Source organism: Pipistrellus hanaki (assembly GCF_964339955.1).
Source record: "Pipistrellus hanaki genome assembly, chromosome: 11".
NCBI classification, from domain to species: domain Eukaryota; kingdom Metazoa; phylum Chordata; class Mammalia; order Chiroptera; family Vespertilionidae; genus Pipistrellus; species Pipistrellus hanaki.
Window position 1 is genome coordinate 3,255,707 of NC_140513.1, and position 19,729 is coordinate 3,275,435.

Below are 19,729 nucleotides of genomic sequence, written 5' to 3' on the forward strand. Positions count from 1 at the left end.
CCACGATCTCACTTCTACGCGAGTGGGGGCCACTCTCAGAGCACGGCCTCTTAGAGCACGGCCGAGGGGCCGGCTTTGGCTGGAGCGTTCCTGTGAGGAGAGTGAGGGGTAAGGTGACCAGACGTCCCGATTTTCAACAATTTGTCCCGCGCCCGGGGCAAATTGTTGAAAATCGGGACTGTCCTGCCAAAAGCGGGACATCTGGTCACCTTAGGGTAGGGGCGGGATTGGTCAGGGCTCAGGGAAGATGCCGTGCGGTCAGCGTGTCCCGGTCCTGACTCCACGCCCGCCGGGCCCACCCCGGGCCGGGGCCCCACACTCACTGTTGACGGACAGCCGCATCTCCTGGCTGGAGAAGCCCACGCTGTTGGTGGCCGTGCAGACGTAGGCCCCCGCGTCCCGAGGGGCCGGCCGGGCGATGACCAGGGTGCCGTCCTGGCTCACGGTGTAGTGGGGACCGCCGGCGGGCAGGGCGCTGGCCTCCTGGGGTGGGGGCGCCGGTGAGTGGCGCCGGCAGGGCCCGCCCCCACGGCCGTGGGCAGCGCACCCCTCCCCACCATGCCCCGGGCCTGGCCCTCCGGAGCCCGCCGTGGTCACAGGCTCCGCCTACCTTGGTCCAGGTGACGGTGGGGGCGGGGACCCCCGAGGCGACGCAGGGGAGAGAGGCCGGGACCCCTTCGTTGGTGACGTGGTGGGTGGCCGTGGAGCGGATCCTGGGGGGCACTTTAAAGAGCAAACCGGCTTCGTAAACCACAGCTCACAGCAATAAGTGGAAACAACCAAAAATCCACCAACGGATGGGGATGAACAGGACTCGGTGTGTACATACTGAGTATTTTCCAGCCTCAACAAGGAGGGAAATCGGATCCTGCAGTAGGCACGATCTTGAGGACATAATGCCAAGCGGAATAAGCCAGACACAGAGGACAAACACTGCATGACCCCCTCTCTCCGAGGAGCCCGGAGTGGGCAAACCAGAGACAGGACGTAGAATGCGGGGCCCCGGGGAGGGCTGGGAGTCAGTGTTTCATGGGGACAGGGTTTCCGTTTGGGAAGACGAGAAAGTTCTGGAGATGGTGGTGGTGATGGTTATACAACAAGGAAAATGTACTTCCTGCCACTAGATTGTGCCCTTAAAAATGGTTAAAATGGGGCCCGGCTGGTGTGGCTCAGTGGTTGAGCATCAACCCACAAACCAAGAGGTCACTGGTTCGATTCCCAGGCAGGGCACATGCCCGGGTTGCAGGCTCAATCCCCAATAAGGGGGTGTGCAGGAGGCAGCTGGTCAATAATTCCCTCTCGTAATTGATGTTTCTGTCTCCTTCTCTCTCCCTTCCTCTCTGAAATAAAATATTTTTTAAATGGAAAACTCTGTGATGTAGGTTTTAACACAATTTAAAACAACAGCGTCAGCAGCAGAACCAGAAGGCGTGGCCCCACAGCGGCCGCTGCCGCGCGGTCCGGCCCCGGGCAGAGGGCAGCCCACGCCCGGGAATCCCCGCGCCATCTCTGTGCTCTGAGACTGTGGATAAGCCATTTCATCTCTTGGCACCCATACTCCTTGATCAGCAAAAACAACTAAATTAACCCCAATTCACTGCCCACTCTCTGAGGGTGGACAGATGAGAAATGGCAAAAAACAGATTCACAGAACAAGGAACTTGGAAACCAGTGCCACGGCCATCCTGGGCACCATCCAGACCTGCAGCGTAGAAACAGGGTCTCTAAGAGGAGGGGGTGGGGTGGGGCAGACCAGAGCGTGTTCACGCACCCTCCCCCCGGAACCCCCGAACCCGGGACTCGCTCTGTGAAGGCAGCCTGGCCGCTGACCCTCGGACCTGGAGGAGTTTCTCCCTCTGAGCCTCAGCCTCCTTAACTCCAGGAAGCCCACTCTGGGAGCAGGAGGAAAAGGAGGGGAAGCATACGCAGCCCCCACAGAGGTCTCCGTGCGGCCTGCCCCCCACCTCTCACCCCTGTCGGAATTATGGGGACATAAGACTCAGCCTCCGCCCGAGCGTTGGTTTTCCCCTAAAACATGGAGAATAGCGGATTCTTCCCGCTCATCCCGGAGGATTTTATGAAATAAGATTTTTTTATAAAGAGGGAGTTAACAGACTTGGCAAAAGACAAAATATAATGGGGCTTCCTTTAAACGTCTCGTCTTATACCAAATCTACATAACAGAGTTTTCCTTTTTTTAAATATTTGTATTAATTTCAGAGAGGAAGGGAGAGGGAAGGAGACAGAAACATCAATGACGAGAGAGAATTATTGACCGGCTGCCCCTTATTGGGGATTGAGCCCGCAACCCGGGCGTGTGCCCTGACTAGGAATCGAACCGGTGACCTCTTGGTTTGTGGGTTGATGCTCAATCACCGGGTACCTGGATGGGAGAGCGAATGGAAACTGTGACTCCAGCGCTGTGCGGGGAGAGGAACTGGGAAAACACCGAAAAGCCCTAACCACTGGCCATCACTGTGACTCAGCGCTCAGCTCCTCATCACGGGCTTTACCCTGAGGACAGAATGGGGCCTGCGGGCAAGGGCGGAGGCGTTTACCTCGGTGCTCACGCGAGGCACAGGCCAGAGGCTCACGGCTCAGCCACGCAGGGCACACAGCCCTCAGCCAGTGCTTCTGGGAACGTACTGATAGAAACTATCGCACAATCTAGTGCCACGGAAACACGCAGGCTCAGACAGAGGTGTGAGATGTGGCCCTAGCGTGGCTTTAAATGTGTACTAGTATGTGCATGTGTTTAGAAGGAATTCATACCCAGGTGGACGGAAATAGAGATGCATATGTAATTAATGCTCGGACAGTTGGGCATCATCCTGTGTACAAAACATTGCCCGTTTGATTCCTGATCAGGGCATGTGCCTGGGGCTGTGGGCTCGATCCCCAGGAAGCCCAGCAATGTTTCGCTCTCACATCAATGTTTCTCTCTCCTGCTCCCTTTCTCTAAAAACTAATAAAACTACTTTTTAAAAGTATTTAGCTTATTTTATATACAATTTACTATATATATATATATATATATATATATATATATATATATGTGTGTGTGTGTGTGTAAGTTCACATTTGTATACAGTATGAAAGATACACACTAAGCCCTGACCGGTTTGGCTCAATGGATAGAGTGTAGGCCTGCAGAGTCAGGGGTTCCAGGTTCGATTCCAGTCAAGGGCATGTACCTTGGTTGTGGGCACATCCCCAGGTGGGGGGTGTGCAGGAGGCAGTTCACCCATGTTTCTAACTCCCTCTCCCTTCCTCTCTGCAAAAACATCAATAAAATGTATTTTTTTTAAAAAAAGAAAGACACACACTAAAATGTAAGGTTATTCTGGTTAATCTTAGCTATGCATATTATAGGAGTATTTTTTTATTTACCTGTCTGATCTCTCGATTTCCTACAGTGACCATGTACTACTTGTGCCATTTTTTTTTTAAACAAAGCTATTCAAGATCAAGTCCCCCATCCCGGCCAGCGCCCGGCCCCACCCTCAGCCTGGGCCCGGGCTCACCCTGGACGACCAGCCGCACGTCCCGGTGCTGGGAGCCCGCCGCGTTGGTGACCACACAGCGGTACTGGCCGGTGTCCTCCTGCAGCGCCCGGTCCAGGTGCAGGCTGCCGTCCGCTCGGACAGAGTGCCGGCCGCCGGCGGGGAGCTGTGAGGGCGGGGAGCTCAGCTCGGAGCACAGGCCCCTCAGGGGGAGCCCTCCGAACCACACTGCCCGCCAGGCCCGCAGGGCGCGGGCCGGACCGAGAGGAGGTGGGGGAGCGGGGGGGGCGGGGCTGCTCCCAGTCCTTCCCAAAGACTCAGTCAGGGGTAGTGGGCCTCACTGTGGGGCACGGCTACGGTAAGGTGACCAGACGTCCCGCTTTTGGCGGGACAGTCCCGATTTTCAACAATTTGTCCGCATCCCAGGGTGTTTCAAAAAAGTCCCGATTTTTGGAAAGAATCTTTTAAATCTTTTGGACGTGGGACAAATTGTTAAAGATCGTGACTTTTTTGAAACGCCTCGGGACGCGGGACAAATTGTTAAAAAGCGGGACGTCTGGTCACCTTAGGCCACGGTGGCTGCACAGGTTCAAGCCTCGGACTGATGAGCGGGCACAGTCCTCTCGCGGCCACGTGCAAGCCCAGCCGGAGGGCAGAGCCTCCCGCACAGTGACAGCCAGCAGCTGTGGTTGTGAGCGTGAACCTGTGGTCGGAACACTGGCCCCACGTGCCTGAGTGACATAGGCCGCAAGTAAACAAGGCTTGGCCAGGTGCATGCAATGGAGTAGGATGGAAACCCAGGAGAATGCTGTAAACGTCTGGACCGCGCCTTCCTGTGCCTCCTGGCATCGGCCACAAATTAAGACTCGACTTGTCGTCCGGGAGCTGCGGGGTCCCCAGCAGGGAAGCAGCGTCCCACCCAGACCCAGCTTTCCTCCTCTCGTCTGTCTTTTCTCACCTTCACCGCCCACTCGGGGTCACTGAACCTGGAGGAGCTGGCATGGCACACAGGCGCCGTGCTGGCACCCCATTCCTCACCCCTAGCACACCCCTCATCCCACTCGCCCTTGGCCAACTGGACAGGGCGAGGCACCTGACCCAAGCCGGGTCGATGGGGGTCTCCCCGGGAGGTCCCCCTGTCTGCTCTGCTCTGGGGCCCAGACAGCACCACCAGGACAGGGGTAGCAGGGGAAGGGGGTGAGGGCACCTCTTTAAAGCCTCCAGGGCACAAGGACCCGTGTGTCTGAGGACGGTGCTGAGGCACCGAGGGGAAGGGAGGCGCAGCGGCACAGGAAGAGAAGAAGGCGGGTAGAGAGCCACCGTGCGCCCAGCCCCGAGCCAGGCGGCCGGGCGGCCCTTCAACCACACAGTCACTCCTCTGCCCGGAGCCAGGAAGACTGACCAGTGCGCGGTGTCTGTGCCCGGACAGTCCCGCTGCCCAGCCCTCGGCACTACGGAGGCCCATCCCCCTGCTGAGCTCCCGGGGGGCCGCCTCGGCAGGCTGGGAGAGCGGGTGGGGAGCGCCCGGCCCGCGGCCCACGTCAGGCCCACGAATCCTTTGGTCCGGCCCTGCCAGGGCACAAGGGGCGAGGGAATTCAATGAGTGACCGAACAGGGCCGTGATCGGCAAACCGGGGCTCGAGAGCCACATGCGGCTCTTTGGCCCCTTGAGTGTGGCTCTTCCACAAAATACCACGGCCTGGGCGAGTCTATGTTGAAGAAGTGGCGTTAGAAGAAGTTTAAGTTTAAAAAACTTGGCTCTCCAAAGAGATTTCAGTCGTTGTACTGTTGATATTTGGCTCTGCTGACTAATGAGTTTGCCGACCCCTGGAACAGAGCTGCTGGCTTTTAAGGTGATGCTGTTGTACGGCCCAGAACGATGTTATAAACACCCCAATGTTAAAAATGTTCCCCACCCCTGCTGCAGCGGGGACAGTGCTCTCGGCCCATCACAGAGAAGGTTCCGGAGAGAGGCGGGAAGGGGGGGGGGGGAGGAGGCCCCTCTGGAACCAGGGAGCAGCAGAGGGAGGCCGGGTGTGAACGGGCAGCCCCTCCGTCCCCGCGGCCGGCCCGGGGCCACACTCACCGGCTGGCCGGCCCTGAGCCAGCGCCTCTCGGGGAAGGGCCTCCCGGCCAGGATGATGCAGGGCAGCGACACTGGCTGCCGCTCCAGCACCCGCACGGTGGGGGCGCTGCTGGCGATCTGAGGGGCGGCTGTGGGAAGGACGGGGTGCCGGTCACACTGGGTCCCCGGGGCATCTGTGGGGACGGAGGCTCCACCCCCCCCCGCCCCCGGGAACCTGCCCAGGAAGTGGCTCCCCTATGGACACATCTGTCCCAGAGGATGGGTGGTCACGGGGGGCCTCCCTGGGTGTCCCCACCTCCCGCCTCCCGCCTCCCGCCTCCCCAGATCCACCAGCGAACCGTGTCCCGTCACCAGGAGCCGGGTCTCCGCCTGGACCTTCCCAAAAACATTCTGTGCTTCACAGACGTAGGGGGCCTGGTCTTCGGGGACCACACCTGAGGGCGGGAGAGAGGCGGCCTGGCTGTTGGGGGCCAGAGCACGGCTCCAGCCCCCACAGGCTCGGCTCCCCAGCTCAGAGGCAGCCCGTGGCACAGCCTGGCCCTGCCGGGCTCAGGTGGGGGGCTGGGATGGCAGAGAGGAGAGGGATGGGGGACAGGGCCGGGCTGTGGAAGGGCGAGAAGGCCTCAACCTGCTCATCTGTAGAATGGGGCTAATTCATCCATCCCTTTGCCTTGTAGTGGGACTGGGAAAAGGGTCAATGAGATGATGTGGGCACTATGCCCAGCACCCAGCCTCGCACATGGCAAAGTATGCCTTCAGCAGGGGTGGTGGTGGTGATTGGTGGTGGTGATGGTGATGATGATGATGATGATGACGATGGTGACGGTGGTAGTGATAGTGGTAATGGTGTTTGGAGGTGGTGATGGTGATGGTGGTGGTGATTGGTGGTGGTGATTGGTGATGGTGAAGCGATTGGTGGTGATGGCGATTGTCAGTGGTGATGGCAATTGGTGGTGTGATGGTGATTGGTGGTGTGGTGGCGATGGGTGGTGGTGATGGTGGTTGGTGGTGTGATGGTGACTGGTGGTGTGATGACGATGGGTGGTGGTGATGGTGATGGTGATTGGTGATGTGGTAGTGATGGTGATTGGTGGTGGTGGTGGTGGTGGTGGTGGTGGTGATGGCGATTGTCGGTGGTGATGGCGATTGGTGATTGGTGATGGTGGTGGTGATGGTGATTGGTGGTGTGATGGTGATTGGTGGTGGTGGTGGTGGTGATTGGTGGTGTGATGGTGGTGGTGATGGTGATGGCGATGATGATGATGGTGATGACGGTGGTGGCTAACACCATAATATTAACCCAAGGTGGTAACACTGTCACCGTCATTACCATGACCAGTTCAGGGTGGTGAAATGACTTGGCCAGAGCTGCCCAGTTAGTCATGACCCCAAATATCACCTATGGTCATGCTGGGCTCAGGGTCCTGCTCCCAGCCACCCGGACTGGGGCCACCCCGTCTCCCTTTCCCCCTCCCCCAGCTCCAAGCTCTTACTTTCAAAAAACAGCACGCCCGCCTCGGGCTGCCCGGTCCTGCTGCCCCGGCCGGGCTCCAGCGGCCGGCTGTCCCCCCGGCGCCAGGTGACCGTGGGCGGCGGCCGGCCGGTGGCCCGACAGGCCAGGAGGGCGCTCCGGCCCAGCTCCACGGAGACTTCCCGCGGCAGCTCCATCAGCTGGGGCGCATCTGCAGGGAGGGGCCCGTCACCGCGGCTGGACCAGCCCAGCCCCCAGGGCACTGCTCCCCCTCGTCCAGCCCGGCCGTGCGCCTGGGGGCCGAGTCAGGGCCCCGAGGCCACCTGAGCTTGGTGGGACCCCCTCCCCTGCACTCTCAGGGGCGTGAAGCTGCCCGCACGCCTTAGGCCTGTGCGGTCTCCGGGCAGAGCTCGGGGATAGGGAGCTCCTGTGTCCTGGACTTGAGCGACCATCTCCACGGCCCCTTCGGTGACCGGCACCCCAACAGGCCGGCTTTGTGGGGGGCCGGCTGCCATCCTCACTCTCCCCTCCACATCTTCCTGTTTGCGGGACTTTTTGTAACGAGCAGAGAAAACACCACTACACAACCACAACGCGCTGTGTGTGAATAGCATGACCAACGGGCACACTGGAGAGAAAGGGCTGTAAGTAATAATCACCACACCAGTGGGGAGGAGGGGGGTCTGTGGGGGGGAAATTTGACATCCGTAACACTGTAAATTATAAAGATAATTTTTTTATTTTTGTTATTTAAAAAATATATTCTTTTATTGATTTCAGAGAGGGAGAGGGAGAGAGAAACATCCATGATGAGAGAATCATGGATCGGCTGCCTCCTGCATGCCCCACTCTGGAGATCGAGCTGGCAACCCGGGCCTGTGCCCTGATGGGGAATTGAACCGTGACCTCCTGGTTCATAGGTCAACGCTCAACCACTGAGCCACGCTGGCGGGGCATAAAAATAATTTTTTTTTTTAAATTACACCAGGACAACGTTTCTGCACAGGCTTCCCTGCTCACCCGAGTTATAAAAAATGTAAACACACGGAAATGTCCCCTGATTTCTGCCCCTGCACCCCCAACTCCCGGGCCCCTCCCCAAGGTCACCGCCGCTAACAGAGGGCGGAGCTTCTTGCAGACCTTTTCTCTGAGCGCCGTCTTGTTTCACCATCGGGGAGGGAAGGAGTTCTTTCCCAAACAGACTCTCACCGTCCTGGGCCTGCAGCGGGCCAGCAGCAGGCCCCTCTCCAGCCAGGCCCCGCCCGGCCTGCAGCCGCTGGACACCGGCCCCGGGTCCCGGCCCCAGCCCCTGGGCCAGAAGCCCCCGCCTTTCGTTCCGCTTCACATCCCGCGACACGGAAAACACCCGCCTCCCGCTCCTTCCATCTCCTTCCAGAAATGCCCCCGTCCGTCCAAGCCCTGACGTCAGACTCCCCCCGGCCTCGGGATTAGGAAGGCCATTTGGAAAATTCCAGGGAGGAAGATGGGCCTGGACTCCCTCCGCCTCAGACGCCACCCGCGCCTCTTTCTCCTCGGGCCTCCAGCCGAGACTCAGGATCCCAGAAAGCCTCTGCCCCGGCTGGTCTCCGATGGGTCCCTGGGCCTGCAGGGACCTGGGCCCGGGCCTGGGGGCACGGCTCTGCCATCCTCCCACCCCCCACAGCCTGCCTCTCCACCCCACTCAGCCTGCCAGCGGGACTCAGCCCCAACCCCCTCCTCCAGGCAGGCCTCCCAGCTATGCTCCCTAGCTCCCTCCTTAGACCCCAAACAGCCTGACTGTCTCCCGAATCTGGGCTATTGTGAGGCGCACTCTCTTCCTCCTCCTCCTCCCAGGCCCAAACTTCCCTGAGACGGGGCAGACCCTCATCATGATAAGCAAAGAACACGTATCAAGGGCAGCATTTCAAATGCCTCCTAAGTGCCAGGCCTGGCGAGCGTGCTTCAGGAATGGGACTTCATTCATGGCCTCAGCAGGCTCAGGCACAGGGCCCCATTTTACAGATGAGGAAACTGAGGGCCAGGGAGATGAGAGAACCCGCCCAAGAGCACGATGTCATGTCAGTGGCAGAGCCCTGGTCTGGCTGCTGCGGAGGCCCAGGCTCTCAGACACCCCTGCCTCCCCCATGCACTCGGGGACAAGGTGGCCGAGGCCCCGGCCAGAGCCTCGCACCGGCTCCCACGTCCCCTCTCGGGGTGAATCCAGCGCAACCAATCCCAGACTCAGACCCTGCCTGCAACACTGTGACTCACTCACCCTCCTTGGAAGCTGCCCCCCACCCTCACCTGGAGCCCCCAAAAGGCGGGCCCAGAATCTTCGGATGCCAGAGCCGAAGGTCCCCTGGTCCCCACTGGCCAGAGGAGGGGGCGGGTGGCCCTGAGCCTGCAGCATCGGGGGCGGGGGATGAGGGCCAGGCTGCCGCCCAGCCTTCCTCCCAGGGCCCCGTGCGTGAGCTCAGCCACCGGCTCTCAGCTCCCAGCGCCCAGGGGACCCTCTGCATAACCCGGGGGACAGGGAGTGGCCCCCTGCCACCTGCCCTTCACGTTGGCCTCGGGCAGGGTTCGGGCAGGAGCTGCGGACGCTCAGAGATGGCAGGACGTGGCGGCAGTGGCTGGGCCCCGTGGACAGGCGGCGGGGGAGGCTGCCTGCGTGTGGGGAGGTCTGTGTGGCGACCCCGGGGCGGCCAGGAAGAGAGCAGGGCCCCACGGAGGGACCCCGCCCCCGGCCCAGAGGGGGCAGGACAGGAGGGCCGGCCACCTGGAGGACTGCCCGCACCTCCTGCGGGGCCTCCAGGGCCCCTCCGCCTCCCCCTCCGGCCTCTCACCTCCCGCTCCGGGGATTTCCCGGGGAAAAGGCCCCGGGGATGCCAACGGCCGCCAAGAGGTAACCCTAGAGGCGCTCGCTGCCCTCCTCCCGCTCGGTCCCCAGGCCAGGGGCACCGGCCTGCAGGCCCACATCCCGGGGGACCCTTCACCACTCCAGGCCTCAGTTTCCCCACTATAGCGGGGTCAGTCTATTTTTACCCTGGTGGAATACCGTAGGTTCGGGGCTTTCTCATCCTTTGAGACCCTGTAGCCACCCCATCTCCTCGGCCACCCCCATCTCCCCCATCCCGTGGCCTGGAGCCCGGGGCAGGAGCGTAGTCAGCCTGGACTCAGTCTGAGCAGGAGGAGGGAGAGGTCTCAGGCCTAAGACGATGCCGATGGGCAAGGTGGACCCACAGGAGGCGGGACTGAGAAGCAGGGGCTGAGATGAGAGAGGGCAGAGAGAGGGGTGGGCACTCATCCATTTAGACCAGAGGTTCTCAACCTTTGAATGCTGGGACCCTTTCATACAGCTCCCCCTGTGGTGGTGACCCCCAACCATAACATTATGTTCGTTGCTACTTCCCAACTGCAATTTTGCTCCTGTTAATGAATCGTAATGTAAGTGTCTGTGTTTTCCGATGGTCTTAGGCCACCCTGCTGGCAGTTCTCAACCTGCGGGTTGCGACAACATGAGGAGCTGTATTAAAGGGTCGCAGCATTAGGAAGGTTGAGAACCACTGATTTAGAGAGAGAGATGAGCCGGCGAAGGTAACTCACCTCCGGGCAGGTCTTTCAAGTCACAGAAAAGGCACTGACCTTGGGGAGGGGTGCCCGCCCCGGAGTCAGTCCCTGGCCATGGCACATACCAGTGTACCCCCCTCTGCCTCAACGGGCCCCCATCTGCCCCCCTGGCCTACGGCACGTGCACCGAACGTCACCCACGCAAGCCCCGAGCAAAACACGTCATCCCGCCCCATCTCCCAAGGGCCCGTGCGCGAGGTCTGCTGCCATCGTCCCATTTCACAGACGAGGACAGCGCGGCTCGAGGGTAACCCGTTTGGCCCGATAAGCAGAAGCGGACGGCCGCAGGCCAGGTCCCAGCCGATGCCAGCGGCTGAGCTGGTCCACAGCGGGAGGCCGCCCTTCTCAGCGCCCGGACGCCACCAGGAGGTCTGCTCCTGGTTCCCCGGCAGGAGGTGGGCACAGCGCCACCTGTTCTTGGTGGGGGGCACCTCCGCCAGCCTGGCCGGGAAGGCTGGGCCACAGCTGCCACCCAGATGGGCAGGAATTCAATTTCCCACCACGGCCGCCAGCCCAAGCGCCGCACAGGTGCTGGGCCACCGTCCACCACTCCCCTGACCAGAGGCCAGTGGCACAGTGCCCCAGCCTGCCGTGAGGGTGCCAGCTGCCTGCTCTCTCCAACGCGGGGAGGCGGCCCCAACGGCTGGCAGGCAAATGGCAGGCCCGGGCCGCATGTCAGCCTGGACCCCACCGAAAAAGGCTCTGCTGAAAAGAAATCAGACAGAGGGCAAAGGACGATGCCCGCAGGAATGCCCCGTGCAGCCACCCCGGAACAGCCTCCCTACCCACCCAGAATAAGACGGTGGCCCTGAGCTGGCCTTTCTTCCCTCTCCCTCACACAACATCTCAGAGAGACCTCAGACGGGGAGCCTGAGCCTCAGCACGGAAAGAGAGATGAACGAACCGGTTCTAGGTGGAGCCGGCCAGGGATTGAGAAATAATAGAAAGCAAGAGACCAGATAGAAAGAAAGAAGCAAAGCTGGGAGCAAGGTGGGACGCCATTCTCTCTGATGGAGAGGCAACGATGACTCATTTATTTTATACCCCAAATACCAGGAAGTAACACCCAAACTTAGGATCAAAGGAGCTCATTTGCATTCTAAAGTAGGCCCTAGCATTCCTGGCGCTTGACTGGATTTACATATCTAGACCCACACCTGGGCTGATATGAAGGCCAAGCTGATTACACTCTCCGCCATCTTGGGGAAATGTGTATCCAAGATGCGGCTCTGCCAATCATCTCGAACTCAGCTGACAATTTAAAGGAATGCCCGTGTGCCTTCCCAGGCGGCCCTCTACCATCGTCCCTCGTTTAATAAGCAGTCACAATGGGCCCACCATGTGTGCCTGATGTCACTGAGCCCTCACGGCCACCCAGTAAGGAAGTAGTTTGGCCCAGCGCCAGTGTGGCTCAGTGGTTGAGCATTGACCATGCGCCAAGAGGTCACCAGGGCACATGCTGGAGTTGTGGACTCAATCCCCAGTAGGGGGCGTGCAAGAGGCAGCCGATTGATGTTGATGCTTCTCTCATCAATATTCCTGTCTCCCTCTAACTCCATCTCTCTCAACCATCAACAAAAACGTTTTGTTTTTTTTTAAAGAAAGTGGTATGCTCACTCTCTCTCTTTTTCTCCCTCTCTCTCATCTCCTTACTCCTGGGAAAGCCACGTCCCGAGAAGCTGCAGAAGCCCACGTGGCTTCCCCCCAGCAGCCACGTGAGCGAGCCAGAACCTGAGCCTCCAGAACGGAGAGGGAAAACATGTTCGTTACGTTAAGCCTCAAAGTCTGGGGGCAATGGGGACCGGGGAGAGGTCATACAGCAGGGAGGGCGTGGGGGGCACATGGTGATGGACGGGGACTTGGTTTGGGATGGTGAACACACAGCACCGTGTACAGACGACGTGTTCTGGAACTGTGCACCTAAAACCCATGTCGCCCCAATAAACTTCATAAAAAGGAAAAGAAGAGCCCTGGCCGGTTTGGCTCAGTGGAGAGAGCGTCAGCCCGAGGACTGAGAGATCCCGGGTTCGATTCCGGTCAAGGGTGCATGCCTAGGTGCAGGCTCAGTAGGGGGCGTGCAGGAGGCAGCTGATCAATGATTCTCTCTCATGACTGATGTTTCTATCTCTCTCCCTTCCTCTCCCTTCCTCTCTGAAATCAATTTATAAAAATAAAAGGGGAACAAAGAGGTCATGCATACACCATCTCCCTCGGACCCCCTCGTCCCCAGGTGTCCGGGACCCACATGACGCAGACTCCGCACTGGCCGGCTACCGGGAGGGGTTCTCTCCTCCCAGCTCAGGGGGGAGGGGGGGAACAGGCGGGGACAGGCCAACACTCACGTCCAACCTCCAGCCGGATCTCTGCCGAGGCGGCGCCCAGCTCGCTGACGGCTCGGCAGGTGTAGAGGCCGGCATCCCTCTCCCGCGCCACCGGGATCCGCAGCGTGCCGGGGCCGGAGTCCTCGGCCGCCAGGATCATCTCGAGGCCCTCTGGACCGGAGCGGAGAACGCATCAGGCACGCCTGGCCGCACCCCAGCCTCTCCTGCCCCCGGCTCCTGCCCCGCACAGGCCGCGGCCGGGGCCAGGGGGAGGTTCCCTCGAAAGTCTGGGAACAGGGTTTGGGTTTTGCCAGAGGAAAAGAGTTCTGGTGACAGGGAGGAGGCGGTAGTAGGTTGGTGGATGATGGTGGCAATGTCCCTAATGTAAGGTGACCAGACGTCCCGCTTTTGGCGGGACAGTCCCGATTTTCAATAACATGTCCCGCGTCCCGCGGCGTTTTAAAAAAGTCCCGATTTTTGGAAAGAATGCACGACAAGCTAGGGACCGGCAGGAGAACGGGAAGGGAATATACGGTTTTCGGCGGCCACGTGGCTATGTAGCCAGGATATGAGTTTTAGATTATTTTGATAATTTTATAATGTTAAACTTTCGTAATAACAAATAATTGTTGAGAACTGATTTTCGAGAACTGCTTATCAAAGTTCGCATTGTTGATCAGTTGCTAGAATTCACTCAAATGAGAAATATGCCAAAGAATAAAATAATACTATAGATAATTTTATTTATTTATTATATTTGTAAATTGTACTTACGTTGAAATTTAAAATATATATATATATTACATTACTATTTTTGCGTTCTATGAAAATTTTTGTTGCTCCATAGAGACCAAATTTTTAATCAAGAACCCTCCCCCCCGTCAATGGTGTCCCGCTTTACCAATGTTAAAATCTGGTCGCCTTACCCTAATGCCACTGAACTGCACCTAACCACGGTGAACTATTTCTGTGTCTTTTACCAAATCACACCTTTAAAGTCAGCGCCACTCAGCCTGGCCCCTGAGCCCTCCGCTGAGCCGGAGTGAGGCCGGTCAGTCTCCCTCCGTGTAACAGGCTCTCCTCCCAAACACGCCTGGCCTGGGCCTCCCTGCTGGGTCCCCACCCTCTGCCCCGGGACCGGCTCTGGGAGGGGCCTGGTCGCCCCGGGATGATCACACAGCCCCATGCCTGCCTCTCTGAGGCCGACCCGGACACCCACCCGGAGACCCCGTTATTTCTCCTCCGGGCCGCTGGCTGACAGACTCCCTGATTCTGATCCCCTTTTAACGTGCAATTTTTCATTTGTGGTAAAACATACATCACATACGTTTTTGTAAGCATGTGTTGGAAGCTGCCCATTGTCTCACCAGCAGAGATGTGGGGACTAGGAGCCCGGAATGCTGGTGAACCTGGAGCCCTGGCAAAGCTCAGAGCTCAAGACAACGGCAGCTGAAGCAACTTCCCGACCGGACAGCCCCGTAAATCCTTACTGACAAGATAGTCTGCCTGTTCCTGGAATTGCCTGCCTAAGGGCTATGGGTGGATCCCAAACTGAATAGAAGGATGGCGAGGCCTGAGCCCAAGCGGAGTCCTTCCTCTAGCCTGGGACTCCTGCCTGGCCCCCCAATTTCCAAATGATTGTTTCTTGTCTCATGTCTGTCATTTGCGCGCCGCCCTTCTCCAGAGCCTGAACCCTGAACCCCGTGGGACATGGGTTCAGTGCCCACTCCATGGCCTCAATGCATTCCCAGCGCCGTGCTCCCACCACCGCATCCCCCTCAGAGCTCCCTCATCTTCCCCAGCGGAACTGTGCCCGTTGGATGAATCCCTAATCACCTCCTGCCCCCGCGGCCACCAGCCTACTTCCCGTCCCTACGGTGAGCACGCCCTCAGGACCTGTGTCAGTGCAATCAGGTAACTCAGTGTTCCCCAAACGTCTCTCACGACGAGGATCACCTGGTGGAGCTGTTAAACCACAGATTCCTGAGTCCCAACTGAGAAGCTCTAAACTAGAATTTTGGGGAACAAATAGGTAAAATTGTATACTTAACTAGTGCTCTAAGCTTAGATTTTACCTATACAGTGGTGCCTCGCATAACGAACGCCTTGCACAGCGAATTTGGACAGGTTTTTCATGAAACCATCGGCCAAAAAGCAGAAAATGGATGAAGATGTGCAAGATTCGGTAGACTCTACTTAGTCTGTCTTAAAATTTAAAAAATGTGTGGTTTTTTTTAAAAAAAAATATGTTTTTAGATGTATCTAAATAAAAATATGTCATCTTAGCATATTTTTTTTATGTCATCTTAGCATATTTTATGCTACAGAACGAATTATTTTTTTTAACATGTATTGTTATGGGAAAACAATTTTCACATAACGAACTTTTCGCATAACAAGCTTGCTCCTGGAACGAATTAAGTTCGTTGTGTGGGGCACCACTGTATGTTCCCCAAAATTCTAGTTTAGCGCTTCTTAGCGGGGACTCAGGAATCTGTAGTTTAACAGCTCCACCAGGTGATTCTCGTCGTGAGAGAAGTTTGGGAAACACTGCGTAATATGTGCCTCCCGTGCCTGGCTTATTTCACTGAGCATGATGGTTTCAAGGGTCATCCGTGTTGTATCAGAATTTCATTCTTTTCTCTTTTCTTTGTCTTTTTCTGATTCTTTTTTACAAATTAAAAAGGCTGTGGCAAAAAAACACAGGATGTAAAATTCGCCATCTTCCCCAGGGTTATGTGTACACTTCCGTGGGGTTAAACACACTCACACGGTCACACACGGGGACTCCATTCCTTTTTAAGGGTAAACAGCACCCCCTGAAAGAGCCCCTTTTAAAGAGGCTCCAAGGCGGGGCTGGGAGGGCTCTCAGCGGGAACGCACAGGGACGCGGGCCCTGAGTCAGGGGTCCGGAGGCCCCTGCCACCCCCGGCTGGTGCCCGGGGCCGGATGCTCAGCAGCTCCCGCACCCATGGGCAGTCTGAGTTAACGCCTGCCTTTCTGAAGGCCCAGGCGGCAGACAGGGCGGCAGAGGATGGGTGTGTCCAGGTGGGGGCGCCGCGGGGGCTCAGGCTGGGCCTGGAGAAGGAGCCCAGGGTCTGAGGCAGCAGCCCCCCTCCCCCCACTGGTGGGTGCACAGAACAGCTCCTGCCAAGCCAACCGCCAGCTGGGCATCCAGCACCGAGGACACACTCCACACCGTGAACCCCAAGAGCCAGGAACAGCCGTGGCTCCTCCTCCGTCTCCGGGCAGCCCCACCCTGCCCCCCGCACTGCCCCCCGCACTGCCCCCCGCACTGCCCCCCGCACTGCCCCGCCGGCTCCAGGAGCGCCGAGCGCAGCCCGTGCACGGGGCCCGTCCCGGACACTCGGCTTGTGTGGACTCATCTCGTGCTCACCACCATCTGGGGTTTCCTCATCTCCCACGCAGGGAGCCACTCAGAGATGCCACGGCCCTCACCCACGGCGCCCAGGGAGCCAGAACCAAACCTGCTCTGACTCCTGACCGCCCTGCCTCGTGGACTGTGGGTGAGGGGGTGAGGGCTGCTGAACTGGCCGTTTCTCCCCAGACACCCCATCCGGAGTGCCCCCACCCAGTGGCTGTCCCCCCAGGCCCTCTCCCCACCCCACGTACCTCGATACCAGATGAGCCGGGGCGGCGGCGCCCCGGACGCCTCGCACGCCAGCACGGCCTCCTGGCCCACGGCGGCGAGCACCACGGCCTGGACGGCGGAGACCGAGGGCGGGTCTGCGTGGGGCAGATGGGAGATTTGGTACCAACTCCCCAGACTGGGAATGCGGCTTCCACAGCCTGCGGGTGGGGGGGACAGAGGGGGTGCGGGCACTCTGCCTCCTCCCCATCCCGCCCACCTCACCCCCGTCCCCCTCGCCTCGGGGACAGGAACCTAGGAAGTTTATCCCCACCCAGGGGCAGTTAAAGCCACTCACTCCTGGACCGACCCCTCCCGTTCCTCACCGGACCTGCCAAGCCTTACAAATGCCCAGCCCCGCGCCCCCACCCCCCAGCCCCACGCCAGCCTCCGGGCGGCCCCTGGAGCACCCAGGAACCCTTCTGGCCTCAGGGCCCTCCCCCTCCGGGCCCTCTGCCTGCAATCCTGCCCCATCCCGCCCCTCACAGAGGCCTCAGCGGGTCCTGTGTGTGACAGACACCCCCCACCGCATCCCCTCCCGCCCGTCACCCATCACTCACCCCACCCTGCTCTACGCACCCTCCCACCCAAAGTGCCTTCCGTGTCTGTTTTGTGCCTACCCACCGGACAGGGACCTGTGTCACCGCTGTGTCCCCACTGCCTGGCACGTAGCAGCTGCTCAATAAGCATTTGTGGATGGGAGGGAGGGGGGGCGGAGGGAGGGAAGGAGGGGGGGGAAGGCAGGGACAAGGGAGGGAGGGAGGGAAGGAGGGAGGGAGGGAGGGAGGAGGGAGGAGGGTGGACGGAGGGGGGAGGGAGGGAGGGAAGAAGAGAGAGAGGGAGGGAGGGAGGGAGGGGGGAGACAGGGAGGGAAGAAGGGAGGGAGGAGGGAGGAGGGAGGGAGGAAGGAGGGAGGGAGGAGGGTGGGAGGGAGGGAGGGGGAGGCAGGGAGGGAAGAAGGGAGGGAGGGAGGAAGGGAGGGGGAGGGAGGAGGGAGGGAGGGAAGAAGAGAGAGAAGGAGGGAGGGAGGGGGGAGGGAGGAAGGAGGGAGGGAGGGAAGAAGAGAGAGAGAGGGAGGGAGGGGGGAGGGAGGGAGGGAAGAAGGGAGGGAGGGCGGTCCCTCCCCCAGATGCCCGTGGCCCAAGTACCTGTGTGGTAGAGGGTGACCGTCTCCTCGTCGGTGCCAACCTCGTTAGCAGCCTGGCAGCTGTAATTCCCAGCATCCTCTGGGGCCAGTCCCTGAATGATGAGGGTTCCCTGGCCATCCACATGGATTCTGGAGTCGCGGTCAACAGCAAGGGGCTGATCAGGTTGGGTCCCTCCGGTCATCGTCAATAACAAATTCACTAGCGTCGCCAGGGACCATCCCCCCGCACCGCCCTGCCGAGCTGCGCGCTCAGCGCTTCGCACGCATGGTTTGTTTTCATTCGTGAGGCTCAGAGAGGTTAGGTGATCTGCCCGAGGTCACACAGCCTGACGGGCAGAGGCAGGATCTGAACACAAGTCCGCGGGGCTCTGTGGCTGTGGCCCTGGCCCCGGAGCCCACCCTGAGGCACCGTCAGGTTTCCCAAGTGCCTGGCTCCTGAGCCTCAGGTGAGCCCAGGACGGCAGGACAATGCTGCTCCCCGTTTAGGGGTAAGAGGGCTGAGGCTGGGACAGGTTCCTGAGGGTCCTGGTCCCCCCGGTTCCCAGTCCCAGAGCCCCGGGCCCTGGGCCCCTCACCTGCTGTCCTCTCGCAGGGTGTGACCGTCCCGGCTCCAGGAGATGTGGGGGGCCGGGAACCCAGAGGCCGAGCAGCTGACCCTCACCTCCACGCCCTCGGAGAGGCGCTGGGACCGGCTGTGGATGCGGACCTTCGGGGCCTCTGCGGTTCAGAGCGGGCAGGCAGGACCGAGGCTGTCAGAGCAGCCAGGCTGACCTGGCCCCCAGCCCCGGACCCCTGCCCTCTCATGGCCCCGGCCACGGCCACGGCCATGGCTACAGCCGCCGTCAGCAGAGACACAGGAGGCAAAGGCCCTGAATCCCCAGAGTGGCCTCCCTGGGTCTAAGGCTGAGCGGGCAGCCAGCCAGGCACATCCCGGGGCCACAGGGACTGCTTTCCCACGCCCCCGTGGGCGCCGCCCGGAGCTGCCCTCTGAGCCGGGCACCTCGGGGAGGCGGAGGGGGTGCCCGGCCGATGCCAGGACTGGGAGGCTCTCGCCGCCGGTGACCTGAGTGACCCCAGGCCTGCACGAGGACTGGCCCGAACACAGGAAGCACACAGACTTCCAGGCTCCCCGGGCCTCGCCCCTCCCGTGCCGGTGGCCGGTGTGGCCTCAGAATCCTTCTCCACCCCCGGGGCCACGCGAGGGGCGCTGGCACCGGAGAGCACCCTGGCTAAGACCTTGCCCGCTCGGGGAAACAGCTCCGCAGGGGGCGGCTGCCTGACCCCTGGCAGCCTGAGGCCATGCCTAGTCCTAAGACTCCCAGACAAGTGCTCTGCCAACCTTCCCCTCCGGCCCTGTCCGGTCAGCGCTGCCCAGCCCTGCCCTCTGGCCTCAGCAGTTTCCAGTGCTCCATCCCTAGCCCACATGTGGGGGCGGGGGAGGGGGAGGGGGGATTGGCAAGGGAGGTGCTCATGGCTCTGGAAAAGGCCAGCACACAAGGGCATGGGCTTGGCCTACAGCAGTAGGGATTTAGGTTAGATAAGAGGATGGACTTCCCAAGAGTGAGCACCACCAGACAGAGGCTATGAGGCTCAGACTCCTTTCTCTGAAGGTTCAGAAAACAGGGGAAGGGTTGAGATTGCCTGCCAGAGGCCATATGTGGGCACAGGGATGGATGGATGGATGGATGGAGGGATGGATGGGGGGATGGAGGGATGGAGGGAGGGATGGATGGATGGATGGATGGAGGGATGGATGGGGGGATGGAGGGATGGAGGGAGGGATGGATGGATGGATGGATGGATGAAGGGATGGAGAGAGGGATGAATAGATGGAAGGAGGGATGGAGGGAGGGATGGAAGGATGGAGGGAGGGAGGGAGAGAGGAATGAAGAGATGGAGGGATGGATAGATGGATGGATGGAGGGATGGAGGGATGGAAGGATGGA

General features: G+C 59.8%; 1 protein-coding gene across 1 annotated transcript in view; it reads right to left on the minus strand.

Annotated features, from left to right (window-relative positions):
• Positions 1-19,729, minus strand: part of HMCN2 (hemicentin 2) — a gene marked incomplete at its 5' end in the record, with an annotated part of 130,533 nt that overhangs the window by 78,142 nt on the left and 32,662 nt on the right. Inside the window, 10 exon segments of the mRNA XM_084899127.1 lie at positions 324-483; positions 611-723; positions 3,525-3,669; positions 5,590-5,717; positions 5,928-6,023; positions 7,083-7,271; positions 13,009-13,158; positions 16,621-16,734; positions 17,785-17,912; positions 18,359-18,500. Of these exon segments, the coding sequence (XP_084755253.1) occupies positions 324-483; positions 611-723; positions 3,525-3,669; positions 5,590-5,717; positions 5,928-6,023; positions 7,083-7,271; positions 13,009-13,158; positions 16,621-16,734; positions 17,785-17,912; positions 18,359-18,500 (1,365 nt within the window).